This window comes from Grampus griseus (assembly GCF_964374135.1).
Source record: "Grampus griseus genome assembly, chromosome: 5".
Lineage (NCBI taxonomy): Eukaryota > Metazoa > Chordata > Mammalia > Artiodactyla > Delphinidae > Grampus > Grampus griseus.
The window spans coordinates 85,321,389-85,341,404 of record NC_138998.1 but is presented as its reverse complement, the minus strand read 5'-3'; the positions used below and the strand labels follow the sequence as shown (position 1 = coordinate 85,341,404).

General features: G+C 41.3%; 1 protein-coding gene across 1 annotated transcript; it reads right to left on the bottom strand.

Annotated features, from left to right (window-relative positions):
* Positions 1 to 875: 875 nt before the first annotated feature.
* Positions 876 to 11,828, bottom strand: GCSAM (germinal center associated signaling and motility; the record flags this gene model as incomplete). The annotated part of the gene is made up of 5 exons (XM_082655322.1): positions 876 to 1,142; positions 2,019 to 2,047; positions 8,095 to 8,141; positions 9,466 to 9,510; positions 11,746 to 11,828. 5 exons carry the CDS (start codon positions 11,826 to 11,828, stop codon positions 876 to 878), a joined length of 471 nt encoding a protein of 156 aa, XP_082511448.1.
* Between the last annotated feature and the right edge of the window lie 8,188 nt (positions 11,829 to 20,016).

Here is a 20,016-nt window from a genome sequence, read left to right as displayed (position 1 = left end):
ATGTTGGAAGAGCACTGAATTGGAAGCCAGGAAATCAGGCTCTAGGTAAAGTTCTGCCACTCACTTGAAATGTTGCATTGAGCTAGTTATCCTCTTTGAGCCAGAAAAAATAATGGGATTAAAGGATCTCCAATGATCTACCCTATCCTTCTCTGATGCTATGATTTTCCTAAGATTTCTAGGGAGAAATACAAAGTTAAAAAATATGGATTAAAAATATATAAAAACTTGGCCTGGAACTTACTAATTCAACCCATGTAACCAACCACACCACCAGAGCCAATGAGTCAAAGAACGCTCTGCGAAGGACACTGCTTAGAGGTGTGGAGTAAGAGGAACGCCACAGGTGCCCACCCGGAAGGCTATGAGTGAGGAGCTGGGTCTACACACATGTGTGGAATGAGGACTCCCCTTTGGGTGCACTTACTATGATGGGTGAAGCTTCCCTGTGACTTCAGAGGACAGTCGTGTGGACATTTTATAGGAAGAACCTGAACAGAGGAGCAGGGGACGAGGGAGTTCTTCCCACCACTGAGTAGAATGGCCCATTTCTTAAAGCCATTTAGAACCAAAGATGGTCACTTCCTTCTCAAAGAGTGGGTGTTTGGGATAGTTGGTTGATGTTTGGATGTTGGACATTGAGAAGGATCTAGGAGGCCCTGAGGCTTGCAAACTACATTCTCCAGTGACCCCTATAGAAAGGGCCGTTGTGTGTGTGTTGAGGGGCAGATAAGCTGAAAGGGCTTTGTGCCCCATGCCTGCTTCAACCAGAGCTCCCCAACCCTGGCTTTTATTTGCTGGTATTAAGTGCTGATCCAATCACTTCATTAGAAATGAGAAGATTGAGCCTGAGAAGGGGGCGTAAGTGGATGTGGCTATATCAGGGAGTCAGAGAAGATTCTACTGGGCATGAGAAGTTTATATTCATCTTCTGGGGAGGACGGACGCCTAGGGGCGGAAGGCACACGAAGAAGCGAATACTCAGTCCCGTCTCCGCCCAGCGACTCTCTGGGTCTCTCAGCCTTGAAGGAAACGTTCTCATAGCACTCCTCAGCAGCGTTCCCTGATGGCCTTTTCCCGAGGACGCTGTGGTTGATGAGGGTGTAGCACAGATCCTCCGAGGAGCCCTGGTCAGCATTCTCCTGCTGGTCAAAGGACAGCCATCATCAAGACCTGGCCTCTTGCCATTCCCTTTATACTTCGTCTCAACAGAGGTTCAGCCTGGGGCAAAATCTGTCTTACACGGCCGCTTCCCTTCCAACTCTTGTGTCTGGTTTTCCTAAGTGGCTGCCCCAGCCCAACCACTAGCCCAAGCTGCCAGAGTTCTCATGCTGCTCAGAGAACTCAGCCTACTCAGGCATGCATTCTCTGCCCCACGTCCCAGAGTGACCCCAGAGCACACTATGTAATTCCCAAAGTCTCGGGACCCTGAGGCTGCTCATTCTTATATAAGAGAACAATCTGAAGACACCTTAAAGTGCTTGGGTTATGGTGTTTAACCACCCATTCTAGAGATATCTGCATTATTAAAAAGACTCATTCAGTGAAATCTCAGGAGATAAAAAGCAAAACAGCAAGGTACAGGAGAAAGACCATGGATTTGGCAGTGAGACTTGTTTTTGAATCATGCCCCCACCATCTTGTCGGCTGTCCGGCTTTGAGGGAACATCACTTAATGTCTCAGTTTTCTCATCTGTAAAATGGGTAGGAAAATGATAGTACAAATCTTACAGGGTTGTTGTGACAGTTACATGAGCTGATGCATGTGAAGCGCTCAGCCCACTGCATGGCATGAACCAAGTACTCAAAAAATATTAGTTCCTTTCAATAAATTGTGCAACAGAGATGGCTGTTGCTTCTGCCGTCAGGCTCTGCATATGTCCCTGGGCTCACAAGCACTGGTGTCTAAAGAATCCAATATTAAGGTCAGAAGGGGTGTTGGAGGTCTTCTCCTGCTATCTGAGGGGTCTGCATTTCTACTGTTATCTCAGAAAAAGTCTCAGAAATGTTTGCATTACCTGGATGGGAGCAGATGATGTTTCTTCATCTGGAGAAAGAAAACACACTTAATGAATTTCAGGTCATGGGGAGATTTCTGGGAGGGGAGGAGAGGAACACTGAAAGAGAAGCAACCAGAGAATCAAGGAACAGCAGGGGTAGTCTTCCTCAGGCTAGCCTGATCTTCAGCTCCCTGGGGAGTGACCGGGCCATCCAGACAAGAAACAGCCAGAGCTGTGCTGAGACGCTGAGTGGACGGAAACACATTCAGTGGGTCTTTGGGTAGGAAATCACACTTCCCTCCCTTCCTCACTCCTTTCCTTCTCTGTCCTTCCTTCCCTAAAATTTGTTGCATGTCTACCCTGTACCAGGAACTGAAGAGACAAAGAAGAATCAGACAGTCCCTGTCCTCAAGGGGCTCACAGGCAAGCATAGGAGGCAGACAAGGACCTAAGATCCACAACGCAGAGGAAAGCTGTCGTTTCTACTGTAGGTGACAGGGGATGATGACAGTGTGGAAGCTGGTGCTCAGGGAAAGCTTTACAGAGAAAGAAACTCTTAAACTGAACATTCCCAGTTTTGAGACTGCTGGCAGAAACAAACATAAGCAGACCAATTTTTCAAAAGCCAGTGTACTTAAAACCAGCTGGCTCTGGCCACTCAGCAAAGAGGCAAACACACTAGCTGAATAAGAAAACATGAGAATTCACAAAGAAGCCTCAGGATATCACCCTACGTGGGAGGTGGTTGTGCTGCTGCAGGCCACCTTGCTGTGTAAAGATTTATAGTCCCTCAGTACTGACATTCCAGATTCTCACATCTCTGTAAATTCCCCTGGCTATCTAGGACTTCCGTGACTATCACTGCAAGAAAAGGGTCTGTGGGGATCCAAGATGGTGGCTTAGGAAGACCCTACAATCAGCACCTCCCATGGACACACCAAATCTACACCTACATATAGAGCAATTCTTTCTGAAGAAGAACTGAGGGCTGACTGAACAGCTTTGCACAATAAATGACAGAAGGACCAAACAAAGATGGATAGGAGAGATGGTATGGACAGGAACCCCGTCCTTGATACAGCAACCTGCAGGGGGGGGGCCCATGTGTACATTTGCCTCCACCCCCGGGGGGGCACAGCCATAAGAATAGTGGTTTTAAAGGCACCTAGACTCTATGTGAAGAAATCCATTTACTACCCCTAGAGCATCTACCTAATGGGCAGGCAACTACTGGAATACTCCTCAGGTTCAAAGGCACTGGAGAGCACCATTTTTTGCATTCTTCCTTCACCTTGATAGCACAGATGGGAACATAGTCCAGGTGCTTCAGCCAGGCTGCCAAGACTGCCCCTGCAGGCTCCAGGCCCACAGAAGCTCCAGCCATCCCCCAAAAGCAACACCATGGGGGTGCACTCTGGCTCTCCACCCCCAACTCCTACCCCAGCTCTAGCCATCCCACCAAAGCTGCCCAGCACATACAGTCTACACAGAGGCTACTCCTGCACAAGGCCATGACTGCAAGACTGGAAGAGGTAGCTGTTTTGACTAATTCATAAAAACAAACACAGGAAATCAAACAAAATGAGGAGACAGAGGAATGTTCCAAATGATAGAACAAAATCACCCCCCAGATACAAACCCTAATGAAATGAAGATAAATCATTTACCTGATAGAGTTCAAAATAATGATCATAAAGATGCTGACCAAACTCAGGAGAAGAATGGAGGAACACAGTGAAAACCTCCACAGGGAATTAGAAAAGGTAAGAAAGAAAACCAATTGGAGATGAAGAATACTATGACTGGAATGAAAAATACACTAGAGGGAATCAACAACAGATTAGATGATACAGAGGAAAGGATCAGTGATCGGAAGACAGAAGAGTGGAAATCACCCAATCAGAACAGCAACAGGGAAAAAGAATTTTTTTAAATGAGGATAGTTTTAAGGAATCTCTGGGAAAAACATCAAGCAAACTAACATTCACATTATAGGGGTCCCTGAAGGAGAAGAGTGAGAGAAAGAGGCAGAAAATGTATTTAAAGAAATAATGGCTGAAAACTTCCCTAATCTGGGGAAGGAAACAGATATCCATGTCCAGGAAGCAACGAGATGAACCCAAAGAGATCCACACCAAGACATATCATAATTAAAATGGCAAAAGTTAAAGATAAAGAGATAAAAGGCAGCAAGAAAAAAACAAGTCATATCAAGGGAGCTCTTATAAGACTATGAGCTGATTTTTTAGCAGAAACTTTGCAGGCCAGAGGGGAGTGGCATGATATATTTAAAGTGCTGAAAGGAAAAACCTTAACAACCCAAGAAAACTCTACCCAGCAAGGTTATTATTCAGAATTGAAGGAGAGGTAAAATTTCCCAGACAAGCAAAAACTAAAGGAGTTTATCACCACTAGACTGGCCTTACAGGAAATGTTTAAGAGTCTTCTTTAAGCAGAAAAGAAAAGATTATAACTAAAAATAAGACACTATACGAAAGAAAATATCTCACTGGTAAAGGCAAATATATATTAAAGCCAGTGGAACAGCCGCTTAAGAAGCTAGTATGAAGGTTAAAAGACCAAAGTAGTAAAATCGACTGTAACTACAATAAAGAAGTTAAGGGATACACAGAATAAAAATGTGAAATATAATGACAATAACATAAACATAGGTGGGGAGCAGTAAAAATGTAGTGCTTTTAGGATGCATTCAAACAAGTAACTATCAGCTTAAAACTAACGATATATATATATATATATATAGAGAGAGAGAGAGAGAGAGAGAGAGAGAGAGACACAAACAATCACAAGAGACAACTACAAGTAAGCCAACAAACTGGACAATCTAGAAGAGATGGATAATTCCTAGAAACATCCAATTTTCCAAGACTGATTCAGAAAGAAATAGAAAAAATGAACAGACCAATTACTAGTATCAGTAGAATCAGTAATCAAAAAACTCCCAACAAACAAAAGGTTGGGGTGAAACGGCTTCACAGGTGAATTCTACCAAACATTTAAAGAAGAGTTAATACCTAGTCTTCTCAAACTCTTCTAAAATATTGAATGCTTCCACGCTCATTTTACAAGGCCTGCATTACCCTGATACCAAAACCAGACAGACACTACAGAAAAAAAAAGGTACAGGCCAATATCCCTGATGAACTGAGATGCAAAAATCCTCAACAAAATATTAACAAACCAAATTCAACAATACATCAAAAGGATCATACACTGTGGTCAAGTGGAATTTATTCCAGGGATGCAAGGATAATTCAATATCCACAAATCAATCAATGTGATAGACCACATTAACAAAATGAAGGATAAAAATCATATGATCACCTCAATAGATGCAGACAAAGCATTTGACAAAATTTAACATCTATTTATGATAAAAACTCTCAGCAAACTGAATATAGAGGGAATATACCTCAGCATAAAGGCCATATACATCAAGCTCACAGCAACATCATGCTTGATGATGAGAAGCTGAAATCTTTTCCTTTAAGATCAGAAACAAGACAAGTATGCCCAACACTTACCACTTTTATTCAACATAATATTGGAAGTCTAGCCCCAGCAACCAGACAAGAAAAAGAGATAAAGGTCATGCAAATTAGAAGGGAAAAAGTAAAGCTATAACTCTTTGCAGATGATATAATACTATATATAGAAAACCCTAGGGCTTCCCTGGTGGCGCAGTGGTTGAGAGTCCGCCTGCCGATGCAGGGGACACGGGTTCGTGCCCCGGTCCGGGAAGGTCCCACATGCCGTGGAGCGGCTGGGCCCATGAGCCATGGCCGCTGAGCCTGTGCGTCCGGAGCCTGTGCTCTGCAGCGGGAGAGGCCGCAGTGGTGAGAGGCCCGCGTACCGCAAAAAAAAAAAAAAAAAAAAACTATTAGAACTAATAAATTCAGTAAAGTTGCAGGATACAAAATTAACATACAGAAATCTGTTGCATTTCTATATATTAGTAACAAACTATGAGAAAGAGAAATTAAGAAAACAATCCTATTTACAATTGTATCAAGAAGAATAAAATACCTAGAATAAATCTAACCCAGGAGGTAAAAGACTTGTACTCTGAAAACTATAAGACATAGATGAAAGAAATTGAAGACCATGCACAAAAAATGAAAAGATATACTGTGCTCATGGATTGGAAAAACTAATACTGTTTTTCACAGAACTTGAATAAATGATCCTAAAGTTTGTATGAAACCTTAAAAGATGCAGAAGAGCTGAGCAGTCTTGAGAAAAGAAAAGCAAAGCTGGAGGTATCATGCTTGGTGATTTCAAACTATATTATACTACTGTAGTACGCTATTACTATAGTAGTACTATGGTACAAATACTCTACTACTATACTGGATATTATTAAAAAGACAACAAATAACAACTGTTGTCAAGGATGTGGAGAAATGGGAATTTTTTGCACTGTTGGTGGGATTGTAAATTGCTGCAACCTCTATGGAAAACAGTATGGAGTTTCCTCAAAAAATTAAATATACAACTACCATACGATCCAGCAATTCCACCTCTGAGTATTGATCTGAAGAAAACAAAAGAACGAATTTGAAAAGATATATGCACCCCAATGTTCATTGCAGCATTGTTTACAACAGCCAAGACAGGGAAGCAACCTAAGTGTCCCTCAGTAGATGAATGGATAAAGAAGATGTGGTATATATATATACAATGAAATATTACTCAGCCATAAAGAGAATGAAATCTTGCCATTTGCAGCAACATGGATGAATCTAGAGGGGATTATGCTGAGTGAAGTAAGTCAGACAGAGAAAGAAAAATATAGTATGATTTCACTTATATGTAGAATCTAAAAAACAAAACAAATGAACAAACATAACAAAATAGAAACAGACTCATAGATACTGAGGACAAACTGGTGGTTACCAGAGGGGAAGGGGCAGGGGTGTGAGTTAATAGTTGACAGAGATTAAGAGGTACAAACATCCAGTTATAAAATAAATAAGTCATGAGAACATAATATGCAGTATAGGGAATATTGTGAATAGTACTATAATAATTTTGTATGGTGATGGTATATTATATATATTTGATATATATGGTATATATATCAAATCACTACGTTGTGCACCTGAAACTAGTGTAACGTTATACGTCAATAACTTCAATAAAATTTAAAAAAAAACTAGAAGGGTCTGTGAGTTTCAGCATTAGAGGTCTTATTTCTACCATTAGAGGTCTATTTCTATTTCTGTTTCGCTGTGATGCAGATTGGGGTTTCCTGCGCCCACAATTCTCCTGGGTGAAAAGACTAGGGGTGGGAGGGCTGTATGATATTTTTACACACCAGTAGGGCTCGTTTTTCAGAGTCAGAGTGAATGAACCAGGCTCTCCTCTTTAAACCCAGGAAGGCAAAGGCAAAACTCATTTGTTTTTCTTCTTTAGAAACGTTGTGGCCTGTCCTCAGGCCTGTACTTCCTTTGCTTCCCCCCTTACACGTGACACTCTTCGCCACCCTCTCCTTCAAATGCTTTTCTTTCCTTAACTTTAGCCCTGTTCAGTCACCAGAGACCGTTGCATCAGCCTCCCAAGTGGTCTTCCAGCATCCGCTCTTGTCACTCCTTCCTACAATCTGTTCTCTGCACAGCAAACTGGGTGATGTCTTTAATGCAAATGTGGTCATACTTGGCCCTTGTTTAAAGCCTTTCAGTGCCTCCTGTAGCTCTCAAGACAAAAACCCTAACCCTAAACTTGACCCCAAGGCCCTGCCCCTCCTCTGTGCTCTCTGTGCTCACACTGGCCTCATTGCAGTTCCTTACATGTGCCTCACACCTCCACCTTTTGCTTTTATTGTTCCCTTTTAACTCCTTCAGCCTGCAGACCTTGGGAAATAACAGAAGGCTATGGAGTTCGATAAGCCCATTCTTGTCTCAATGAGCTCCCAATTTAGTGGAGAAAAAGAGACACACAATTGAACAAATTGCAGCAAATGTGTGAGTGTTATACTAGAAATATGCCCAAGGAGCTTTGGGAGCAGAGGGAAGGGGCAGCTTGGAAACCTAAGTCTGTCAAAAGTAAAAATGATGTGAAAGCAATGACTTACTTTGCTTTGGGGAGTCTTGTCTCACTTTAAAAATGTGCATTTTTTTCCTATAAAAGAAAAGGAAAAGAAATCGGTTGTTTTAATATTCAGAAACTCTCAAAGGGAGTTACACTCAACTATGAAAACTTATGCTTAACTCATTTGTTAAAGTTATAAGCCTCTTATAATACCGCCTTCAGCCAGAGAAATAAGAGGATAGGAAAAAGAAAAAAGCAAAGATAAGATCGAATAGAAATCTACTCCTTTGCGTTTCTCTCTCTCCCTTTTTCTCCTTCCTCCTCCTTTTTCTGAGGCTGGTATGGAACTGATTTATAGATGGAGAACTATGGTTATGTTATATATAATTGGTTTTTTTTTTATTGGCTGCTTTGGGTCTTCGTTGCTGTGCGTGGGCTTTCTCTAGTTGCGGTGAGCACCGGCTACTCTTCGTTGCAGTGCGCGGGCTTCTCACTGCGATGGCTTCTCTTGTTGCGGAGCATGGGCTCTAGAGCGCAGGCTCAGTAGTTGTGGCGCACGGGCTTAGTTGCTCTACGGCATGTGGAGTCTTCCAGGACCAGGGCTTGAACCCGTGTCCCCTGCATTGGCAGGTGGATTCTTAACCACTGCGCCACCAGGGCAGTCCCCTCTACATAACTTTTTGGAGAGTTTTTTTTCTGACAAAATTTCAATTTCTTTTATATCAAGGAGCCATTGTTATATCCAATCCCAACCCCAATCCCAATCTATGATATCCAAACAAACAAGCAAGCGAGCAATCAAACACCTCCCGTGTGAGCACAGAGGTGACTGCACTGTACTGATGACCCCTGGAAAAACACATTCTAAATATAATGGCAGCCAGTTATCATCACAGGAGACAAGGACAGCATCTGCTCTAAGGAGAATGACCATATGTCCTGGTTTACACAGACAGTTTAGTTAATGTTGTTATCAATCATTTAGTGACACTTGACTATTTTTAGCCTCCTTTTCACTCGCAAAAGTTTCCCAGTTTGGACAATGAGTTATATGGTCACCCTGGCTATACGTTCTCTGTGCAAGGGACGGAAATGCATGCTTCTGTCCCAGGTAGACGCTGGGATTTGCAGTGTGATTAAGGGGGCTTTCTCTACATTGATGGCCAGTTTCATCCTTGCTTCTGAGGCTTTCCCGTTTGAAGAGTGTGTAACCACCCATGAGACTATTGTTCCTGTTTCTCACCAAACTCGAAGCATCACTTCCCTGACTGACTCTCAGATGATGGTGCCTGGGCTAGTGCCCAGCTTCCACTGTGGCCACAGACAGTGGGTAATTCACAGGTAACTTACAGCAAATACCACATTGAAACTACACTTATAGGGAAATAACCCCTGAAAACAGTTCTCCACTCACCACGGAAGGCAGAAACACCCGTCAGCGATGTGGCAGTCCCAGCATCTAAAATACCCAAGAGATGACACAAATCACAAGTTTAGTTTCTGCAGCTTTGTTAGGGTGACTCTCTTTCCTTTGTCATTTCTGTAAAACCCCCTTTTTTTTTTCTCCCCCAAGAGAATATTCATTCTAGGTGACTTGGACACATCTGTCATACTAGAATGGCTTCGTCCTCCCAGGACATTAACTGGACCTTTGGAAATATGACATTATCAACTCCTAATCAGAGAAGGAACTTTCTGCTGTGTTCCCAGCAAAGAAAAATAGGCTTGCTTATCTCCAATTCCAGCGATTTATGTGGCCTCTTGTGATGAAGGACACACAGAGTTATCTCCAGGAGATCAAAGTAAAAGTGTGTGGACATTTGAGAAATTTCTTCTAGGCACCGATTAGGCAATATTTACATAGGATCCCGCTGCACTCTGAATTTCTCCTATTTCCACTCTATTATAATTTTCTGCTCATTTGTCTATATCCTACACTAGAAGGCGAGTTTCACAAGATTGGGGACCATATTTGTCTGTTCATCGTGGTATAGATTACCAGCATATGCCACAGTGTCTGGCACATAGTAAATATATTTTCAATAAGTATTTGATAAATGAAGGAGTGGCTAAGAACAGAGCAACTCTAACTGGCTCAGATCATCAGATCTGCCTTATTGACCTCAAGGTATAGCTATATAAACAGGACTTGTTATCTCTTTAATGGCAGAAAGGCTCAGGGTCTCTCTGCAGTCAGACATTGAGGCTAAGTCTGGGCATCTTTCTGAACTGAGGCATGGTTAACTACCTACACGGTTGACTGGGAAAGGCCTTTATGAAGTACTGCATGTACCAGTAACACTATGCAAAAATGTTTGGAAAACACAAAAATATCTCCCCCAGTGAGATTTTTCATGAAGTTCTCTTGGAAAGGGCAGTGGAAGAGAGGCTGCTGCACTTGAGCTTGGCTGTGGGCACCAGCGTGCTGAGTCTTCTGACAGCTTCTGGGGTCTGTGTACCATTAGAGCCTTTGGGGCTGAGAGGTATGGCTATAGTTCTTCCTCCTTTTCAGGCTTCGTTCAGGGTTCTTTAGCCCATTTGCTTATATCTCCTATTTCTGCCATTAAAGAAACACCGGAAGGAAACCACTAAATCACACTCACGCTAAGAAATCAGGTTCGCTGAGGAGATATGGGAGTGAGATGAAAGGAGATGATTAATTTTGCATTACTGGATCAATATCTCTGGACACCCTGAGCCACAGTTTCTTTATGTATAAAATGAGGATACTTATACCGCTTACTTCATGGAGTTGTAAGGGTCACATAAAGTTAAATATGCGCAAAAGCTATTTTCAAACTAATTCCCCCAGTCAACTTTTCTGCAATATATTCTTGCATTTCAGTTTGGAGTTTTGGTCTGGGGTAGGTTCAGGCTATGTGCCAGCAATTCCAGGTTCCTGTCTCTTACACAAAGCTTCCCTGGCTCCAGTCTGCCCAGTGCTCTCCCTTCTTCTAATGCCCATGGCCCTTCCAGTCTGTTTCATCCTTTGGACTGTATACTTTAACCTACACACCAAATATTTGATCCTTAATTTGCACTGAAGAAAAGCACCCTGTTGGGGGGATGCCTGTGTAGCCTTTGGCTGTGTAGCTGCTTTTTAACTGATACTCTTTCAAAAACTTCTCCTGAAACCATGGGGAAAGTGTAGATAACTCCTCAAGCCACGGAACAACTGACTTTGCCACACTTCGGGATTCTTGGATTCAGGGACGCTCGTTCCATATTTTAGCGGTTCCCTGACACTCGAAAGGCCTGGTCAGAAAGGATTGATGAGGAAGACTTTGTTTAAGAGCATCGGGGTAATCACAAGTGTCTCTCTGCACAGCCCTTTCAACAATTGTAGCCGTGTGGAGGATGTGGTTACCTCAGAAATAGAAACTCAGAGCTTAAAGTGAAATGGCCAGGATGGAGCTGGAGCAGAAAGGTACATGAAATCGACAGACAAAGAGACAACAGGAAATAAGGGTCTTCTTTCCAGCTGCCAGGAGTTACACTAGATTCCTAGCAAAATGGCACATCTTCTGTCCAAGGTTTCAGAGTGTTTCCGTCTTGTCTTCACGTTTACTATCATTACAACTGCTGCTGCGTCTAAGCAGGGTCCTCTGTTGGGGCGTATGTGAAGTCCAGGACCTGACAGACTTCATTCCTCACAGGCAAAGCCTGGGAGAAGTTTTGTTGGATTTGCTCTCACCTGGATGTTCTCTGTTTGGGGCTTTGATTTCTCAGATTCCAGGGTGTCTCATGAGAGATCTGCTGCCACCCAAACCTCAACATATCAAGAATGAGCTAAGTCTTTCCTTTCCAGGCTTCCCACCTTGCTTGATACTTTTTCCAGCTTTCTTCATTTCTGCTATTTGTGTGTAACCCCAGAATTGCCTCGGCTTCCTCTTGTTGCCCTCCCATCTGTTAATACGCCCTTCTAAAGCATATACCTCAGTCTGTCCTTGATTTGACCTCCCCTCCATTGCCATAGAACAGCCCTCGCAACGTTCTCCAGCAACTGCCGTACACCACCAGGCCCCAATCATTTGTTCCCAAATGTCCAGACAGCCTCATGACAACTGCAAGAATATCAGTGTACAGAGAGGCTTATCTGCTCTATGCAGTTTCAGGGACTGTCCACAGGAACCGAGAAGGGCACTGGCCTTGTCTCATGTAAATTGCAATTTTCACAGAAAGCACCAAGGCAGAGAACATGGGATAAAAGGGAAGGAAAGAATTAAATAAAGAAAATAAATTGGCTCATTGTTTGGGTTTCTGTATAACTATCTTTTTATTTGTGGGGAGTTCAGGGTATAGAGAAAAAGAAACTAAAAATTAAACACAATTTACTATGTGCTTACTATATATATATATACACATATATATATGCACACACACTATAAATGCTACTTACTATTATATATATATTACTTACTATACATACTACTTCCTAAATGTAAATAACATATACATTTTCTATGTTATATTTCACTTAATCCCAGAATAAATCCATGAGGTAGGTATTATGGTTCTATGTCTTACCCATGAAGAAATTGAGGTTAAAAAATTTATGCAACTTGTCTGAGGACAAGTGGGAATAAGTGGGAGAAGCTGAGTTTGCTTCTGGCAGATTCATCCTCTGAAACTCTGAGCTCCTCTCATGAAGGGAATCGGTGCCGTTCTGCCTGATGGTGGGAATTTCCCTGCTTTTAGTAACAAATTTGATCTGGAGAGACATGATGGAGTGTGCTGACTGGATGATAACCAGGTGATAAAGGTGAAGTTGAAAATAAGATCCAAGTAAATATAAGACTTTTGAGTATAGTAAGGAAGACATTTTAAGTCAGCATAGAAATGAAGATGCTGGGCCAACTGAGTAATTATGTAGAAAAATATGTATTTCTATCTGACACCATATAATGAATGTATGATGCTAAATGTAAAGCAATAAAACTATGAAAATTATACTGTGGATTTGTCTTATTTGGGGATGGGGAAATAATTTTAAGCATAAATGATAAATGAAGGAGAAACCAAAAAGCTTTCTAGATTTAATTCAATTATGTTTAATTATATAAGAAAAACATAAAAATTCTGTATGGGACAAGACACTCAGATTGGACAAAAATCTTTTTGGTAATATTTATGAGAAAGGGCTAATTTCTTCAAAATAAAAATAACTTTTACAATAAATAAAACAAAGTAGACCGAAATCCAATACAAAAGCGGGCAAAAGGCATGTTAGCTCTTCACAGATGAAAAAATACACATCTCTGATATAGACAGTAAAATAAAAATAATGCTTCTAATGTTATAAGTAGTTATAACTGTGACGTCCCAGTTTATTTTCTTATTTATACTTTATTTATTCTCCAATTTCTTTTACAACTAACATGTATTAATGTCACAATCCTTCACTGCCTCACTAAAGTTCTAAAATACAAAATTACAAATGTAACATCAATCATAACTTTCTCAGTCACATCATACCTGTATTTTGTTTTATTTTTCTTTTCAAGACAGTATTTATTTAGGTTTCCAGTCATTCATTTGGTGTTTATTGAGTGCCTACTATATGCCAGAAACAATGTTAGGAAACAGAATTCAAAGATGAATAAGAAACAGTCTCTACTTTTGAGGACCTCACATCTAGACATAAAAAATAGGGACTTATAATCTGATAGAAGAATGCTAGAGTTTCAGAATGAAGGCTGTGAGGATCTGAGGAGGAGAAGTCCCAGACAACACTGACCCTCAGGGAGGGTCGGGAGACATTCCTCGGGTTCACCAAGCCTCCTTTTGGCAGGTGGCTTTTTAGATTCTATGTTCTAGCTCTCAATGGCATGAACTGAGCTCTGGGACACCAAACACAATCCTGTAAAGACCACCCCCCAACTCCCCAGCTAGCTCATTTTCTCCAAACCACCTCACTTTGTACCATAAGGATTCCCTTGTTTTGGGTGGTACTAATTTTTACAATGGCTGCTTTGACATTAATGAAGATGATGGTCCAAAAAAAGAATATCTTCTAATTATTGAACCCTACTCTGTATCAGGTACTATGCTAACATCACACACTAGAACCCTCCAGCATAGGTATTGTGTTATTATTTCCAGTTATCATGAGGAAACTGAGGCCCAGAAAAGTTAAGTCAAGTTCTCTACCGATTTCAATGACCTCTGCTTACCTGTTGCAGGGAATGTGCACCAGGTAAGGTCTTATGCTATCAGGAAGCTTGCTGTTTATTTCGAACTTCAATAGTGACTAAAAGGGTGGTGGTGTCTTTAACCTCAGAAGAGCATACCTCCGGGCCCCCAGAAAGTTGTTCCATTTCTTAGGGGGTAGTCTATGGCACAGAACTTCCTTGATAAAGTCTTGCCTTTCAGCTGTCCTCCACCAGCTGCTCACTGTGATTCTGGGGAGAAGGCCAACCTATAAGGAATTGAATGTGTTCTCTGGTACATAGTAGGCACTTCATTCTTGTCAGTCCCTCATCCAATTGCTTTCTCCCCAAGAGTAGACCTCTTTTTCTCTTTCCGGCTACATTGCCCAGACCCATCTCCTCTGCTCCCCATTAGGGAGTCTGGGCTCACCTGTTTTCCCTCAGCAGAGAGTTCCCCATCCTCTCAGTCCTCTTGGTGCCTTCCCCTCGGCTTGCCCTGTGTTCTGACAAGCGCTGCTCCTGACTTAGAGACAGGGTTGCGTTGCTCAGCCACCAGGGCAGAGAGAGCTGAGAGGAGAGTATCCCTTTGCAGAGGAGAGGAGGAGCCTGGGGGGAGGAGATTCAGAAGTGCACACATGCACAACTTCCTAAAATGTCAGAGGCTGAACCAACTGGGTTATTGCCCTTAACCAGAAGTCGTTAGTCAATGAGAGTTTTGAACAAATGGGGAAGTCCCATCTGCAATTGTAAACAGGCCATGGCGGTTTTTCACCTCAGATGCCTGAACTTACTAAAGCACTTTGTAGTCCAAGAAACATCAGATGGGGGGAACTTTGTTTTAAAACAAAAAAGCTTAAAAATCAAGCCATAGACCAGTAGAAAATATTAGCAAAACATACATCTGGTAAAAAATTTTTATCCAAAGTGTGTAAAGAACTCTCAAAACTTACTAAGAATAGAACAAACATCAAATAACAAAATAGGCAAACTATTTGAACAGACATTTCATCAAAGAAAATATGCAGATGGCAAACAAATTCATGAAAAGATGCTCAACACCATAGTCATTAGGGGTGTAATAATATAAATCAAAACTACAACGCAATACTTTTGCACATCTATTAGAATGGATAACATTGAAAACAAAAACAAAAACTGATGGGCTTCCCTGGTGGCGCAGTGGTTGAGAATCTGCCTGCTAATGCAAGGGGACACGGGTTCGAGCCCTGCTCTGGGAGGATCCCACATGCCGCAGAGCGGCTGGGCCCATGAGCCACAACTACTGAGCCTGCGCATCTGGAGCCTGTGCTCTGCAACAAGAGAGGCCGTGATAGTGAGAGGCCCGTGCACCGCGATGAAGAGTGGCCCCGGCTTGCCACAACTGGAGAAAGCCCTTGCACAGAAACGAAGACCCAACAAAGCAAAACTAAATAAACTAATTAATAAACTCCTACCCCTAACATCTTCTTAAAACAAATAAATAAATAAAAATAATAAAAAAATAAAAACAAAATCTGATAATACCAAGTGCTGACAAGGGAAGCGGAGCATCTAGAAGTCTCATATACTGCTGATGGGAATGCAATATGGTTTAGCCTCTTTGGAAAAGAGTATGGCAGTTTCTTACAAAGTTAAACATAGCCTTACCACACAACCTAGCAACCCCACTCTTAGGCATTTACCCAAGAGAAATAAAAAATTAAGATCTCTAAGAACCTGCATGTGTATGTTTATAGCTGCTTTACTCATCATTGCCAAAAAGCCCCTGAAACAAAACAGAAAAAAATCCCTGGAAATAATTCCCAGATAATCTCAAGTAGTGAATGGCTAAACAAATTATGTCACATCCACACGATGGGATTCTGCCTAGTAATAAAAAGGAATGGACTACTAATATATACAACAACATAGATGATTCTCAAATGCATTATGCTGAGTGGAAGAATCCAGATTTAATATCTACCTTTTGTGACATTCAGGATGAGGCAAAACTGTAGGGACAGAAAACACATCAGTGGTGGCCAGAGAAGGGGTAGGGGAAGGTTTGATCTTCAAGGATCAGGAGGGAATTTTTTTGTTATTGTTCTGTATCTTGTGGTGGTGGTGACATACATGACTGTATGCATTTCTCATAATTCATAGAGCTATATATCAAAAAGCATACATTCTACCATGTGTAAATTATCTCAATAGAAAGAAAGGTTAAATATGAAAGAAATTAACTTGGGGACAGGAATTACAGAATTTTAAAATTATTCTTATAGTTGATGGTTGGTTCAAGTTTGGCCACTCATTTGTTCCTTCATTCCTTCAACAAGTATATGCTGAGCACCTACTGTATGCTGGGCACTGTGGGTTTAGTGGTGAATGAAGCAGACACAGGCCTGCCCTCATGGAGCTCCTTGAAATGAAATGAAACAAAGTGCAAAAGACCTTACTGCTTGTCCTAGAGTAATGGAGAGGTCATACCTGCAACAGGCAGGGCAGCATGGGGAAGCAGCTTAGAAGAAACCATGTTAGAGAAGCTGGGGTACTCGTTGTGCAACACCAGACCCATCACACATCACTCATGCCCCCGTTGCTGCTCTCCATACATCAGGCTGTCTATGTGGGGGGTTTCCAGGAGCACTTTATGACAAATGGGCTGAGAGGTGGACAACACTTGCCTAGGAGGACAAAGTATTCTGGAGTGAGTAGGGCTTGTGAGAGGGAAAGGAGGGTTATGCCAGTCTAGGAGGGCTCAATGCATGAAGTAAAATATATTATGATTGATAACATTTTAGTCCTGCAAGGGAAAATACAAATGAAAGATAAGAGCCTAATTCTCTCTGTTGAAAATAAGGGCAGAGACTTTTTCCCCTCCCTTTTTTTAGAGCATTTATTTTAGAAAACTTGTAAGTTCTTTCTCTCCATCTTTCAAATACATGTAAATCTTTTAAAAATTGAATAAACAATCCGGAACATTTCCCCCCGGAACCTGGGACCCATCTTTTTGAAATGCAATCACAAGGAAGATAAGGCCCTTATGTCCCAGTTTTCCTGGGAGAATAGGAGCCAGACTTCAGCTGACCCCTGGCTCCAAATTTCAAACTTACCTACAGGCAAAAGGATAAGAGGAAAATTTCTCTTTCAAGGACAATCAGCAAACATATTACCAAATGCATTTAGGGTGAATAATGTGTGACAAATAATGCAGTCAAGTCCTCTTATTTGAGGACTAGACATTGTTTATCTTGAAAAAGTGTATACAATGGATTGTATCTGTTTGGCTACAGAAAAGGGCAAGATTTCTTTGTTTCTGTAATCTCCTTAGCGGATTGCCTATGATTCTCATTACATTCTGGTTTAATGCTTATTCAGTAATAAAACTTTCTCTTCCTTCTACTTTTGTGGAGAGATTTTCTGGGGCAGCAGGAGATTGTGCGTTTTTAATTATATTTCTCCAACAGAACCTCCATTCAATTTTTCATTAATCCCTTGGGTAATTTATCCTAGGAAAGATATTAAGATAGCAAATTTTCTTATCTTGGGAATATCTGAAATTCAGGAAACCTTCTCCTCAGTAAGTTAGTTGAACAGTGAAGAAAGAAAATTCTTAACAAAGCATATATAAAAATTAGGGATGTCTACTGCATACAGATCTAAGAAATCTGGGGCTGCCCTAATCTGTTTCTCCCATTCTCCTGTGTCAAAACCACTTCCTTTCCCAAGTTGAATAATTACAATAAATTTTAAGGAATTTCTTCCAAGTTATCTAAAGCTTTCTATTCTGTTGTAGGGAGAAAAAAAACAAAACTAAACTAAACTTCCTCTACCCTTCTAGGTTCTTCCGGCTCGTCTAAGAATTAAATCCACAGGAGACAGAGTAACAGGAAAAAAAACAAATTTAATTATATACTCACGGGGGCTCCATAAGAATATGAGGCCCAAGGACAGGTTAGGCAGTTGAGGCTAATATGCCTTCTGAGAGCAGAAGAAGGGGGTAGGGACCTGAGACTTCAAAGGGGAGGAAGGCAATTCACATGGAGATGGAGATGTAAATGTTGGATAACAAATGTTTGCTGGGCCATGCAGAGACAACGGGACACAGACAGGACTTTGGGTTCCAGGCTCTGCTGAGCTCCCCATACCACACGTAGCTCGAATTCTTTGTAGGTATCTCTGGTGGTAGTGCTCTTCCTGGACCAGGCTCTTTGTCTAAATTCTTTTAGGCAGTTAAGGAGGAGGTGGGTAAAAAGAAAGAGTTCTTGAGTCTTTTGCTTTTTTAAAAAAATCTCCAATCCAAATAATTCTCAAGCTAAAGGGATAGTCTAGGGTGGCAAGTTTTGTTCCCCTACACCATATATAGGGAATCTGAGATAACAACCAATGGTCTGCCATTTTGTGTGTGAAGAAAGTGGTGTGTGTGTGTGTGTGTGTATGTGTGGGAGAGAGAGTATGAAGGTGTCTTGACACACTGTTATAACTAACCTTTCTCTTCCCTATTACTTTCAGGAAAAAATTAAAAATTTACTTTAAAGTCCCTCTCCTCAGTGGCCTCTCTACTTGTTGTACCACCTAGAGGTCAGAAGCAGGGAACCAGAGTTTTTCACATCATGGAGGAAAGAAAAAATGGACAAGGGAGTTAGCCAGTGAGTAGGGCAATTGTTGACTCCTCACCAGTATAAATTAAGTTATCCTAGACGTTGGGTAGGGCAGCTTGAGCAAACAGCCTGGACGCTGCCCCAAGGGTGGCTTAATTATTTCCAGTGTTGAGCAAAGCCTTCTTTGCGTTCAGAGAGTCAACACCATAGGGGTGAGTGTTGGAAATCAACTTTCCATTATAATTTAAGAAAAGGCTGGGGATGGCTCCCTAACTTTCAACTTTGAGTTTTACTCAGGCCATTAGATGGAGAAGCTGAGCTGTGGAAGCGTTAGCTACTGATCATGAAAATTTCTTATGATTGTGTAAGGTAGCAGGAAGGAGCAGGACACGTATAATATGCACATTTATTGCTGTGAAAACAACTCTGGACTAAATAATTACCTCTGCTCCACCAATGAAAGTCCAGAAATATACACACCCACACAAAGAAGCCAAAATAACAAATCTTTGAATCATACGTTCTCTGTCCTTCTTGGTGCTTACTCCAGTGCCTAATACATATGAGAAATTATATGAATTAAATTCTAAATAAAAGCCTGAATGTTTGTAAGCAGATGACTGTGAAATCAGAGGAAGGTTCAGTTGGAATCTTTAAATTAACTTTCTTATCCTTAGGCATTACCGTAAGAGAGTTAATTACTAATGCAAAGCCTGTTTTGCTATATCTCTAAGATCATAGGATAGTATAATCAGAATAATCATTTTTTGAGAGCTTTCTATAATCTACGTACTGCGTTAAATGTTTTAGGTATAATTTCTTATTAGTTCATGCAAGAATTCTATGGGATAAATACCATTTCCTCTGTATTATGGATGAGGACACTAGGCTTACAGAAGTCAAGGGACTTGCTCAAGACACCCCAGTAGTAATCTAGGATATAAGTGCAAACAGGCCATGCAGTTTATTCATTTTCCTATTCAATGAGTACTTGTAGAAAGATGGCCTTGACTTTGAACTTAGGTCTGTATCACTGCAATGTGTCCAGAAAGGCTGAAACATATTTACATGTCTTGAGTGTGTCATGGCTTCCCAGTTCTTGTGTGGCTTTTGTCAACTAAAAAAAAAAAAACAACAACAAAAAAAACACAACATGAGAGCTGTGAGTTTAGTTTTATTTGGAGATTTATTGAGGACTATAGCCTGGGGATAGCTCTGAGGAGCTGCTCTGGA